Source organism: Salvia hispanica, chromosome 3, assembly GCF_023119035.1.
Source record: "Salvia hispanica cultivar TCC Black 2014 chromosome 3, UniMelb_Shisp_WGS_1.0, whole genome shotgun sequence".
Taxonomy (NCBI): domain Eukaryota; kingdom Viridiplantae; phylum Streptophyta; class Magnoliopsida; order Lamiales; family Lamiaceae; genus Salvia; species Salvia hispanica.
This window is the reverse complement of record NC_062967.1, coordinates 40,344,164-40,357,902: the sequence shown is the minus strand read 5'-3', so window position 1 is coordinate 40,357,902 and position 13,739 is coordinate 40,344,164. Positions and strand designations below refer to the sequence as shown.

The window sequence follows — 13,739 nt, the reverse complement described above, 5'->3', positions numbered from 1 at the left end:
TGATTTTTAAAAAAGCCAATCGAACATGATAATCGACCCGCGATAGAAAACAACACACAAAATATAAAGTTTATAGGTTTAGGGACCAATGCATAATATTCTTTTCTTCAAAAAGAGGGATAATTTTCTTATGGAAAAATTACCAATAATGATATTAATTTTTTTTATATAGTTAGCTCACCGGCTAAATTATTAAATATCCATACTAAACTATTTAGCTTAGTAGCTTTTGTTGAGTTGGGTTGATAATCATTAGTTTGATTTCTATTCGTTGGTAACAGCTTTAATAGCTATAACAGCATAAATGCTTTCATGATAACAATTAACAAGAAATTATAAAATAGTCCGTTGTGATTCCTCCATCTTATATAGTACTAATATTAATATTAATCGAAATAAATGTATCAAAGGGACTAATGAAGGGCTTAAATAATCAATGCATACATCACCATCACTATTTTAATTTCTTACGCACTTATATAGTTAGATTAATTTATTAATAGAAAGTGAAGAGCTTATCTTCATCAATTTTTATTACAATCCTCAAAATTAATAATAATAAAAATCGGAAGAAGATATTTTATTTTGTTATTTTAGTTCCTACTTTTTATCTTTAGGATCTCATTTTTATTTTGTTATCAAACATAGTATAGTTTCTATCATCTCTAAGAAAATAAAAAAATATATTATCTCACCTTTGGAACCACTCTTTAAAAGTATCCTAAATGTCGTACACGCATAATTAAGTAAAGTAGAAAGTAGAAACCTTTAGGAAAGAGCATTAATTATTTACATAATTTAATATTGTTCAGCATAAAGAGTTGGGTGATAATGAGCAATACAATTGTCATCAATCCATAATTTTATAATACATGTTTGGTAGGGGTGATAATTTATCTAGGAATGGAAATCCATGAACAAAAATGACATTTTTTAATGGATTTCCATTCCTAGATGAGTTATCACCCCTACCAAACATGGCCTTAGATTAAATTAATTTCAAAAATACACAACAGTATAATTAGACCTCATGGCCATGTTTGGTTGTCAGGATTCTGTCCGGGAAAATAATCTGATTCCTTATATTTTAAATTCCTGTGTTTGTTTCGGTTTTTAATCAAACTGGGAAAGTAATCAGAATTCCTAGCTTTTCTTAGGTATTTTCCCAGTTTTAGGATTCTTACATATTTAATGCAATATATTATTATTATTACTATTATTATTAAATACAATATTTAAAAATAATTTAAAATTATAATCATACTTAATTTCAATATAATAAATAACTATAATTAAATTTATCATAATTATAACTATATTATTATTATTATTATTATTATTATATTTATATATAATTTTTATTATCATAATAGTAATTAATAATTTATTAAATAATTAGAATATAAATATAATATAAATGATATAATAATAATAATAATTACTATTATTTTATAAATTAATAATTAATCAATAAAATCGTAGTGAAATTTAAATTATAAAATTTATTTATTTATAATATCTGTAAATATTATATATAATAATAAGATTATTTATAAGCATTTATGATTATAATACTCCATGTAACTATTATAACAATTATATTATTATATATTGTGATGGATGATCCATATTTAAACTATCCATCGTAATAATAAATAAAATAATATAATTATTATCATTTGTAATTAATAATTTATTAAAAAATTTATATTATTATTTTTTTATAAATAAAAAATAGTAATATATATTTTTAGTTTGGTGTTTGAATCAAATATAAAATATAAAATCTTGATATTTTCCAAATACTGGAAAGTAAAGTTATTACTTATTAGGAATCATATTCCTGGAATTCATTTTCCCAGAAATCTTTTCCTTTCCAACTTTACTTTCCCGTCAACCAAACACGGCCCATAATTATTATAACAATTAAATCACCTCTGTTGGTTTATGTGGGAATAAGTTACGTAGTTTTAGTATTCTTTATTTAACTGAGTATATTTTTTTATTTCATACTGCAGTAATCACATTATTGAGCAATTACTTGAATTTAATTTCTGTCTTGTAACTAATGTTATGAAAGGGAGAGACCTTCAGTTGTGACAAATAAAACTAATCAAAATTTGTCCTTCAGAAGCCCAGTGGAATCATATTTGATAAAGATTAGTAATGAAGGGTTAGTTAAAAACTTTAAAATAAAAACACCCAAATAACTCTTATTGGATGTGAGAACAAACCACTAATTAATAAAACTATACAAGCTCTTTGCATCTTCGCGAAGAACTTATATAATGTTTATTACTCTATCGTAGATCTTCGCGATCCAAATAGTGAAAATAGTTTCCTCATTCTCACGGTAGAAAAGTTCATATGAATATAGTAATAATATACTCTCTCCGTCCACCATTAATTATCCATTTTTGCCATTTTTTGTCTGTCCCTAATTAATTGTCCAATTTCATTTTAGACTATAAATGACAAGTAGGCATCACATTTCACTAACTCCTTCCAACCAAAGTAAACAATTATTAGGGGACAAAGGGAGTAAGTTCTATTCAGCAAAATTAGTAACTATATATTGAAAATGTTCGACAAAGGAAATTAGTAACTATATATTGAAAATGTTCGACAAAGGCCATTTCATTCATAAAACAAATTTAAGTTTGACAGATTTTTCGTCTTAAATCCATGAGTTAAATCCTCTTTCAACCTTGTATTAAATGTCCCTTTTTAACTTGACTCGATTTTGAAAAAAATGTAAAGAAATTAAATATCTCTTTTTGAATTTACACAAATTTTAAAAAAATATAAATATAAATGAAAAATTAATAAAAATATAAATATTACTCCATATATAGTACTAGTACGTATTAATTTTATAATATAATGTTATTGAAATTAAATAGTGAAATATACCATCCATTTACTAAAAATAATAAAAGAAAATAAGATATTTAAGCGGATTGCAAACTAACAGAGAATCATAAACAAAAATATGTACTGCACACGTTTCATTGTATTCAACTAAATTACGCAGAGTTCAATTGCACAACATTGACACTGACAGTAATTTGATTAGAATGGAAAAGATAGAGATGGAGATAGCTACACCAACTGCACAAATCCTCAAACACACTTGGTATACATATCCAATTGCATCCAGTGGTTTGGGCAAGTAGTCACTCGTCTCTCGTAGCAGGATCTAAACCAGCCGTTGGAGTGTCAGCAAAGTATTCTTGGTGTTTGACATTCACACCATACTGCAAGCGGTATGGAGAAAACTCGGTTACTATCAATGAAAATGAATAACTTGATTTTCGATTACACACTCGGTTACTAGTGACAAAATCCATGTTGGGTAAGTTATTTGAGGTGGTCGCAATACTGCTGGTCCACTCACTAAAAAAAACCACCGCTACCATTCAACTAACTAGTGCTGTCAATCTTTGAAATGCTCATCAAGAGCAGGACGCGTAAAAGTATGAAACTAAGGCAGTTACCTCTCGTAGAGCCTTGGAAAGATCCTCCATTGTCAAGATCAAACGCTTCTCCTGTTATGAAGATTGTTAAAACTAATAAAGACTGATCGGAATTAACATTAAATTATATATGTATCAACCTTTTGCTGTTTATCTCTTTTGTCCTTGATTACAGCTGGCCTTGCCTTACACTGTCTGCATTGAGATGCAAGGAAACAATCATTCAAGGAAACAATCATCCGATAAACACTAAGACAGATACAGCAAGGGCAATCAAAACGAACCACATATATAATGATTATCTCTAAGTACAATTTGCAAAGAGGAAGGTAAAAGAACATACTGAAGTGCATCAGTTGCCACATCTGCAATGAACTTCTGTGTTGCAACTGCTACCAACCTTGTCCTAACGAGAAAGAAAGAGAAAACATGATACATCGAAAGAAGATGTGAACTGAAAGCACCAGCAAACGGGGGAGAAGCACATGGGTAAACAGTAAAAGGGGGAAAATTAGAAGAGAATAAAAAAGAAAACAACACTGTCTAAGAATTGCCATAAAAGGAAAATTAATTAGCTATAGTTAGCACGTTGACTCTTTTTATGAGTAAACAAACAGCATTGCTGAATTACATTTCCTAGTCTGTAAGGAGGAGGAATCTATGCCAAATCAATATTCTTCAGAAATACTCACTCCGTCCTTTAAAAATATTCACTTTTTGCCATTTTGTCCGTCAAGCCAAAATTAGTGAGTCTCAATTTTTAGAAACTAAACCTTAAACCCTCTCACCATGGGAATCACTCTCCGCTCACAATGCTCCAACCACTTTATATAAAACCCATGCCACTATCGATAGCGACTATTTCTTTAGGATAGAGGGAGTATATAGAAGAAATACGTGCATGTATAGTATGATGCATTTTATGACAATTAATCATTTCGAATTACAGCAGTAGCATTTAAGTATACAGATCTGTCCCCAAAAGTATTTTCTGTACATCTAACTATTCCAAGTTATTTGAGGCTGATTTTTAATGGTAATGTGCTGAATGCTACTGGAAGCAAGGAATACTCAAATAAGGAATAGCAGAGAAATTTAATAAACCTGGTTGTATGCTTTCACTGGATATAGGTTTTACATGCATGCCACAGTGGACATACATTGTAGGTCAAATAACCTTGTAAATGGAAAATAATTTCACAAAAAAAAGCAAAAAAGTTTCTATCAAAACTCTCCACTACCATGAGTCATGACATCTATGTGTTGTTTTCTTCCTAATTGAAGAACAGGAGAGGTTTTTGGAATAAAAGTCTGCTTTCATAATAGAAAGTGTTTATCAGTAGTGTTATGCACTTGCTCAAAACGCACTTGAAAATCAATCCACTTCAAATGCAAAAATAAAAGAAAAACTAGAACCCACAACTAGCACTAGTGCACTCAGCTACTCCAAATAAACACTAAATAAGATCCTGCTATGTAATCTAGTTAGGAGTTCGCACACAACATCTGCCTCCAGGTGATTTCTAGACTATATTGTAAAACAGAACAACCTAAAATTGGTAAACTGAAACAAGTCATAGTTAAGCAATTAAAGAAAATAAGAAGAAGAAGAATTAGATCAACAGTTGAGCATCAGGATAAAACAAGCTAAAATGGTCGTAGTAAACTACAAAAACTGAAAGTTGCAGAATAATTCAAACTAAACCGATACTGTTTCCCCCGATCTAGGGCAAAACACAATGAAAGGGAAGAGTATACCTACAATCGGGTGTCGGGGCACTGGAATCCACTTTTGGCCAAGTAATGCTCCACCAATTCATCAGGTATCTGTGTAGAAACACGATTAGTTACAAATAAAACGGATACGGAATTTCAATTGCAACACGGCGAGGTATATAGATAGCGACTATTACCGTGGGGGTATAGTCCATTAAGGAAGCGAGGAACTCAGTGAGCGCAGTATCGTCGTCGTGTCGCCCATCCTTGGGCTGCTGATGGCTGGTTTGGCCGTTCATTTTTCAGAGTCCTTCCCTAGGCTCAATTAGCGGCGGAGATGGAAGCGGCGCGAGCTCAGGCACGACGATTACTTTATTCCTTGGACTGAATTGAGGTATAAATAAGTATTCGTTCGTCGGGTCATTTCGGGTCGGTTATGGAGCCCGACCCGATCCAAGTCCGAAATTGAAATATTCCATCCTATTGTATTCAACAAATCTATGTGACCAAATTTTGTACAACCAAAAACTAGTTTATTTGTATAAAAATAGGTTTATTTATGCATTTTATTAAAATATATGGATGCATATATAGTACATGGAAAGTGTATAATATTATGGTCATATATTTATAATTTATGTATATTTTTTTAAATTTTTTGAAACCATTAATTTTATTTAGTGTATACTTTATTTTAAAATTTAAAAATAATAGAAAGAAAATTCAAATATAAAAATAAAAATGAGGTTAAATGCTAATAAGTCTTTTTAACTTATCCACTTGCTATATTTATGATTTTAATATATAATTAATACATCAAATATTAATATTACCTTATTTTGGTTGTACAAAATTTGATTGTTTATCATTACTCTATTGTATTATCCATTTTAAATCGTGTAAATCTCTATAACCTCAATTAGCATTCACTATTTTTTAGTGTCTGGAAATTGAGTCTTTATTCTTTAAAAAATATTGTCAGATCTTTCCATTGATATATAATATCGTTGAAAGGTCTTTCATGTTTTGGGATAAAATACTCTTCAAAGTTTTCTTGTGAGAGAGAGGATCGCTATTTTACTTCATTCATTTTCCATCAAATATTTGTCCTGCAAAATTTGCAACATATTTTGACTACGTGACATCTCTCTCATGAAAAGATAAATAAATATTCTATCTATCCTACAAGAAAATACATTCTATCTTGTTTAGTTTGCCCCATAAGAATATTACTCTCTCTGTCCCATTAAAAATTAAATATTTTTCTTTTTTGGTTATCCCATTAAAAATGAAACGTTTTCTAAAATAGAAATAACTCCATCTCTACTTTTTCATTTCTCTTACTTTACTCTCTCTTCATTAACTCACAAAACAACATTACATAAAATTCCGTGCCGATTTACAAATGTTTCATTTTAAATGGGACGGAGGGAGTATATACTTTCTAATTTTAGAAATTCTTTTCTCTCTAATGAGGTATACTCATTCCCCACTAACAATACTTTATATACTTTTTCTCTCTACCTCTCTCTTGTTTTACCAAGTTTGCAATAAAATCCATCCAAATTGCATATTCTTTGGGGACGATGAGAATAGCTTTTATACTTCGAGGATATTTTGGTCTGACTTCTTTATAAAAAAAATGCAAAAATCCTTTCAATGATAACGTCTGGTGATATTATTAAAAAATATGAACAAAATAATATTCCCTCCATCCCACTTTAGGAGTCCCGTTCACTTTTGCACACTTATTTTGTAAAAATCATACTAATAAATAGTTAAAGGGAGAAATGTTAAAGTAAGCGACACAATAATGTAGGAAAGACTCTTATCTATATTATTCTCTCTCTAAATATCATTCTCTACTTTAACTATTTATTATGATTTTTACAAAACGGATGTACAAAAGTGACCGGGACTCCTAAAGTGGGACGGATGAAATAGTATTTATTAGTATTAATTTAATATCCAAGGACCAAATATATACTGCTTTTGCCCACAAATAGACAAAACTGTAGATGACACTATACGCAATTGGTAAAGTAAGAAAGAATCAGGCGAAATAGAGATGTATTCATATCCAAACGCTAAATATAAGTAAAACTCAAAACACTTGCCATCCATTGGATCTTATCTAACGGTTAGATTGATGACACGTGTCATCTAATAATGTAGTTCGGATAATAATGTACCATTTTATTCCAATAATGTAAATTTTCAGTCTAATAATGTACTTCGTCGAATAATGTACATTTTAAGACTAATAATGTAGCTCGACTATTATTATCACAATCATCCAATCTAAGGATCCAAGGGCTGAAATTTGTATTGTGTTTTACACTAAAATGCGGTAAGGACCTTAACACATCCTATGGGAAATATTATAGAAATGATAAAGTCCACATTATTAGTAGCACTGATAGTGTTTAAAAATTTCTAAGTTTAGAATTAATCTAATTTTAGTATAATCTCTCTCTAATCCTAGTGTTGGGGGATCCACCCTCAATTCTAGAATGTGTAGCATTAAATATTCACTATTCCAAATTTAGCTGCCAAGTGTTTTGTTGTAACATTTAAGATGCTTTGAGGTGATGTTCGGTTGCCAAATTGTAAAATTATTTTAGTCATAAGGAGTTAGTTATAATTAATTATCACATGATTATTATCTAGAATTTAATTGTGGGATTGAATCTCTTGAACCAATCACACTACTATTTTAATCTCGAGATACAATCTTGCAAACCGAACACCCTCTAAGAGGATGAAATCAAGATCCACATCGCCAGTCAGTTTCTATGATTGCTGTGAATTTCAGCCAGTAACAAGAAATACTAAAATTTGATATTTGTGGAGTTACATAACGTCTCTTTATTACATTCAGCCATCATCTCACTTATAATAAACTAGCAATTCTATTATTGCGGCCTCAAAATAAGCAGTCTGGAGAAAAAGAAAGTTTCATCTCTGCTGCTGGCCGTACCGTTGGATCCCGTAAACATCAACGATGCCCGGAGGGAATACAGGGTCAGTCGCGGCTCTCACGGCAACCTTAGCCACAGAATTGACACTAACAGGCGGGGTTAATAGAGGACCAACAAGGGGAATCTGGTTCAGAGCTTTAGTATACTGGAGAACCTGCATGTTCATCAATCGGGAACGGCTTCAAATGACTGGAAAAAGAAACAGCGCACACAATGAATCGAAACAAAATTAAGCCTCACCATCTCCAAAGGAGAACCAATGACACCAAGTGGTAACTTCATGCTCCCAACACGACGAGTTCCATGAATGAATCCCGGCCTCAATATTACTCCTGTTATAGCAAGAGGATCTTTCAATAAGGTTGAGCATGACTATGTGATGTATTTCTTGATTCAGATTTATGGTCAACCAAGCAAGTCTTTGAACTCATAACTATGTCCTAGGAAAGTAATTAGGTCGATTCGGTATATTACATAAAATTAAAAGTTCAAAAACCAAGAAAAGACCAGTCTCAGCGGCTCACCTCCGTATGGATACCTGGTGAGTAGCTCTGTCTCAGCGGCTCGCTGCACAACATATGATACTGGCATCAGAGATATACGGAGTAGTAAATATGCAAGAAATTTTCCAAGTGAAGATTCATTCATCTTTACGCGATACTTGTTTAAAACTAACAGGAGTGTTGTTACTTGTTACATCCCTTCCTAATTATCAAGAACTCCCAGCCACCTACCATGTCTTTTTCTTCATGCCATTGTTTCATAAAAGAAATACTGTGAGGGACATTATAAACTCTTTCTTAAATGCTAGGCACATACGATATCTGATCATACCTTTCCTTCATAATATCCTTGGAGAAGATAATTCACGAGGCCAAAATCAGCAGCAGAGATATATACAAACCGCTTTACACCTACAGATAAGGAGAAAAAAGGGGTTAGAACTAGAACTCAATCCATAAAATTCAGATAGAATGAGAGGGTAAAGCCAATAGACCCTGGCTAGAGAAAACAAAAGTATTGAGGACAACCTATGGCCTTGCTACAAGAAAAGGGAAAAAACCATAAAAGCACCTGCTTCTGAAGCAGCTCTAATAGCATTAATATTTGCAGTTCCATTGATTTTGTACATCTGTGAATTGGAACCAAACCCACCAACACAAGAAATCTGTGTAGGAAAACACTTTCATCAATGATCGACTTAAACAGCAGCAAGCTTGGAAGAATGAAATATGAGCTCAAAATTAATATAGAAAAAATCCAGGAAATTTTTCTAATAAAATAATCTAAGCAGTCCTTCCTGACTCATGACAATCAGACAGGGAGATCGGACTGGTTAATTAATAAGCACAACTATGGAGTTTCAAGTGCTTAAATTGCTATGTTCTCATGCACCTACATATGCATTTAAGAAATATGTGAATAAGAAAGGATTGATTCTGTACATTGAGCAAGGCAAGTCATGCTTTCAGTCAATAAAAAATATAGAGAGAATTTGTCGAGCACAACACAGAAGGATGGACTTCTTTAGAAGTACTGTGAGGATTGGTCCAGACCAATATTAAATTGTAATCTGATCATCACAAAATTCATACGTTCACTGGTGATATGCCTAGCTTAACTTAGTACACTCACACACAAGATAGACCACTGCCCAACTATCATATCCAATAATCCAATTTTGTGCAACAAATGCAAACGCTACTAAAGAAAGTGCAACTGTTAATAATTTGATACTATACAACACTGTATTTTCAGTTTATTTAGATAATTAACAACAAAAACAAAATGTGAGGCAAAGTTAGAACGCACAATTGATGTAACTCCCTTCAGCGCATCCTTCCACGACTCAGTCAAAAAAAGGTTACCTTCAAACAGGAAAAGGAAACTCAAATGAGTAAATTCCTTCTAATCAGTAGGGAGATTAGGGAGACAAATGAACACAACAGAGAAATCATAAAACCTTGATGCCACATTACTCTGTTAGCCCATGATTCTTGTATCGAGGGTCTTCCTGACCTGCAGATGGGGAAAAAAAATGGTTAGTGAGGCGTGAGTAGCAGATGTAACAAAACCACTTAATAGTTAGAACAGAAAATGATACTACATCTAAGCCGAGGCAAAAGATGAAATGGCATTTGATAACACAGAGGCACCTCTTTCAAGCTAATTTTATCTTCATAAATATAAAATAGCATTTTCTGAACTCGGTTAGGTATACCCATATGCCAGGGAAAATAACAAGAGTGCATTATAGGAAAAACATTCAAGTTTGTAAGTTCTCAACTTCCAACTTCAGGAAGATGTTGAGCCCAAATTTAATAACTCAAGAGAAATAGGATAGCAACTTCATACTGCAGCATGTATGAAGGAATTATCCCCTGAGTAACATGAAATAAACATGCAAATGATGATTGAATTCGTCATAATACAAGCTTTCTTCAATAACTCTGAAAATAAAGCAAGTGGTAGACAATCACACATTTACAACCAGATGGACCAAAAATTTGATCTTAAATTTACAGTAGAATACCTGCTGAGGCTAGCGACAGTCAAACCACGATTCAAAGCTTCCTTGCAGACATTAGAACCAACAAATCCATTTCCCCCAAGCACAAGCAACTGAAATACAAAACAAAAAATACAGCAAAGCCTAATGAGCCAGCTAGATAAATTTATTAAAACATGAGAGATTCTCTTCAATAACCAAAGACCTACCTTCTCTGTTGGAGGAGGAGGCACTTCGACTGTCTCCGCTTCCTCAATTTTATTAGGTTTTACATAAACATTAGGGCCCGTAGGTTTATCAGGACCAGAAGAGAAAAAACGCCCATTTGTTGATGCGGCTATACTGTTTTGTGGTAACGCAGTAAGTAGAATAACAAGAAATATTTACACAAGAGTATCGAAGATTGCTGAAAATAGAGAAGCACTTATGAGACACAAGGTCAAGAATAATCTGGAAAGGAACAAAAGACCATAAACAAAAAGAGTAAGGACACAAGGTTACAATCAAACAATCACTTTATCAACTGCCACTGAGTCAGAAAATCATACTTCAAGAAATTCTACCTTTCTCATTAAAATCATAAGACCTTTTGCTCCGCATTGACACCCAAACCAAGCAATTGCCACATTTGAGAAGCTTATTACATTTCCTATCTTAAGACCTTTTGTTCCGCATCGACACCCAAACCAAGCAATTGCCACATTTCAGAAGCTTCTTACATTTCCTATCTTGATTATAGGCGTCCTAGTATTTTGAATCTTTGATATGCTGAAAGAACCATGACATATCTTCTACCAAAGCAAACAATGCACATCTTGACACATTTCTTAAGACAATAAACTTGTTTCTTGCTTTAATTAGTGTATAAAATTACAGCAAGTACAGTAAGGGAGCTCAAAGAATGATTACATGTTTTTCTCCAGAGGAAGTCCAATATTTTAAAACCTGTCTTACAACGATTTAAAATCTCATTTTCTACAGGAATCATGGAAATTGTTTCAACCCAACAAACAACCATATCATAATTATTTTCATATAGCATTCTTCCTACATAATATTATCATAAAAACAGAATAAAACACCAAAAAAATGAGAAAACCTACAGAATTTATTAGAATTTCTCAGTGTGTCTGCCACCAATACATTTTTTTCCTCTTTTCAATTTTCTCAATGCCTAATACTGGCAACATTCACTACACGCTCACATAATTTCAACATTCGAAAGAAGCTACCCACATATGCTCAATAATAATCAAGTACCACTACTTCTTCACCCCCTGGCAACTTCGCATTTGGGGGAAAACAAGCCGAGAGCATAAATTTGTCGCATCAGAAGGCTAGCACGACGATCACACAATGATAAACTCAAGCACTGCAATTCTCCCCGCAAAAAAGTTTATACTACTATAAACTAAAACACCAAAATTAAGCAGGAAATACCATAGCAATCAATTATAATCCAAAGTTCAAGCTCCATTTTCTAACAAATGTGCAAATAGATGATTAGCACGTTAGAATATCCATAATCCAAACAAGTAACCCATAGAAATACAGAAGCATCAACAACAAAAATTCTAATGAAAAAATGTAGAAAAAATAAAAAACTTACGAGAATCTGGGGAGCGAGAGTCTCGAATACTGAATTAATCGAGACATTTCGTTAGATCAAATTATAGTTTTATAGCGAGATCGGTGTCGCCAAACTTGCCTGAGAGAGGAATGAACAATCCTGGGGTTTTCTTTTCTTCTTTTTAGTGTTTTTCTATTTTCCTTTGTTTTTTTTGTTTTTTTATTTTCTGGTTTTATGATTCTGCATATGGCACGATCTAGAAGTTAGCAGGGAGGTAGGAACGCCAAGACACGTGGAGAGTTCATGTGGTGACACGTGTCATGAAGATGTGGTCTCTCTTTGGCCTTGTATTGGAACTTTGCTCTACCAATACAACTTTAATTTGAATTAAACTTTGATCTTAAACTAAACATGAATATGCATTTTCTTTTAATTGATGTATTAGCACTACTTTCTTTGGAGGATGGCTAGGTTGATAATTAGAGTCTCCACATCATAATTTATCCAATTTTGTTGCTTTTAATCTCTTCTCGTGTCTATCCTCGATCAATTCTTTAGGTAACATACTCCCTACGTCTGTGAAATGTTATCCAATTTTGTCATTTCGATTCATCTGCAAAATGTTGTACACTTTACTTTTTTACCATTTTTAGTAAATGAATCTCAATTTCAACTAACTCATTACACTCGCATTCTATTATAAAAACAATATATAAATATGAGAACTACAATCCACTAACTTTTCCAACTTTAAAACTCGTGTCAAGCTAAACTTTGATAATATTTCGTGGACGGATGGAGTAATGCTATCTTGCATAATCCAACTTTGTAATTCGCCTCTTCTATGAAATTCTAGAACTAGGGGAGTAGGATGTTTATGTAACATAATGCATAATGCATAATCCAACATTAAAGGAAGTGATAAAATAATTATTGGAAGGAAAACACAAATTCGGAGATGGAAAAATTACTCATCTCCGCCACCAGAGTGATCCGAAAAATTACTAGTAGTATAAAACGGATCCATCAATTGATCGGCGCCGCCACAAACCGAATTAGAACTCATCTCCGCCACCTTCCCTTCAACCCTAGCTTTGAAATCCCCAAACCACGCCATCCACTCCCTCACCCTCTCCTTATCCAGTCCCTCCACACCCGTCTCCTCCCACCACGCCTTCTCCCTCTCCCGCTCCGCCTCCTCCACCCGCCGCTGGCGCTCGATCTTCTGCTGGCTCAGCCCGTCGAGCCGCTTGTTGAGCACGCGTATGCATTCCCGCGCGTGGGCGTCGATGGCGTAGGCCGAGTGGCGGAGGGGCTGCTGCCCCGGGCTGTGGAACCGGTCGAGGACGGCGTCCATGCTCGGGGAGAAGAAGGAGAAGGGGTTGTCCGTCGGGGAGAACACGAGGACGCCGACGTCCGCGCCGCACAGCGTGCTCAGCTCGCTGGCCTTCTTGAAGAGGCCAGACCGCCGCTTCGAGAAGCATGCG

The 13,739-nt window shown here is 33.5% G+C and overlaps 3 protein-coding genes across 3 annotated transcripts; all 3 read right to left on the bottom strand.

Annotated features, from left to right (window-relative positions):
• Positions 1 to 2,981: 2,981 nt before the first annotated feature.
• LOC125211739 (transcription initiation factor TFIID subunit 10-like) lies at positions 2,982 to 5,553 on the bottom strand. Its single transcript, XM_048111653.1, has 6 exons — positions 5,390 to 5,553; positions 5,239 to 5,303; positions 3,820 to 3,882; positions 3,617 to 3,671; positions 3,498 to 3,548; positions 2,982 to 3,257 (listed from the first exon to the last, which is right to left on the bottom strand). Exons 1-6 carry the CDS (start codon positions 5,489 to 5,491, stop codon positions 3,177 to 3,179), a joined length of 417 nt encoding a protein of 138 aa, XP_047967610.1. The 5' UTR covers positions 5,492 to 5,553; the 3' UTR covers positions 2,982 to 3,176.
• Positions 5,554 to 8,011: 2,458 nt separating this feature from the next.
• Positions 8,012 to 12,489, bottom strand: LOC125210593 (uncharacterized protein At1g32220, chloroplastic-like). Its single transcript, XM_048110128.1, has 10 exons — positions 12,292 to 12,489; positions 10,892 to 11,024; positions 10,707 to 10,795; positions 10,137 to 10,192; positions 9,986 to 10,041; positions 9,248 to 9,341; positions 9,008 to 9,087; positions 8,698 to 8,740; positions 8,414 to 8,505; positions 8,012 to 8,327 (listed from the first exon to the last, which is right to left on the bottom strand). The coding sequence occupies exons 1-10, from the start codon at positions 12,336 to 12,338 to the stop codon at positions 8,151 to 8,153; spliced, it is 867 nt and encodes a 288-aa protein (XP_047966085.1). The 5' UTR covers positions 12,339 to 12,489; the 3' UTR covers positions 8,012 to 8,150.
• A 606-nt stretch (positions 12,490 to 13,095) lies between these two features.
• Positions 13,096 to 13,735, bottom strand: LOC125210167 (agamous-like MADS-box protein AGL29; the record flags this gene model as incomplete). Its single annotated transcript, XM_048109740.1, has 1 exon — positions 13,096 to 13,735. A coding segment is annotated over one exon (516 nt), but the record flags the coding sequence as incomplete, so codon positions are not given.
• Positions 13,736 to 13,739: the final 4 nt, after the last annotated feature.

What these genes read in the sequence shown, in the direction of transcription:
- LOC125211739 (XM_048111653.1), bottom strand. Translation starts at nt 5,491, where the DNA reads ATGAACGGCCAAACCAGCCATCAGCAGCCCAAGGATGGGCGACACGAC. An exon ending in CAGTGCCCCGACACCCGATT is followed by an intron (nt 3,883 to 5,238) that starts GTAGGTATACTC and finishes CTTTCTCGTTAG; the next exon opens with GACAAGGTTGGTAGCAGTTG. An exon ending in GTGGCAACTGATGCACTTCA is followed by an intron (nt 3,672 to 3,819) that starts GTATGTTCTTTT and finishes ATCTCAATGCAG; the next exon opens with ACAGTGTAAGGCAAGGCCAG.
- LOC125210593 (XM_048110128.1), bottom strand. Translation starts at nt 12,338, where the DNA reads ATGTCTCGATTAATTCAGTATTCGAGACTCTCGCTCCCCAGATTCTC. An exon ending in CTCTCGCTCCCCAGATTCTC is followed by an intron (nt 11,025 to 12,291) that starts GTAAGTTTTTTA and finishes ACCACAAAACAG; the next exon opens with TATAGCCGCATCAACAAATG. An exon ending in ACTGTCGCTAGCCTCAGCAG is followed by an intron (nt 10,193 to 10,706) that starts GTATTCTACTGT and finishes CCCCATCTGCAG; the next exon opens with GTCAGGAAGACCCTCGATAC.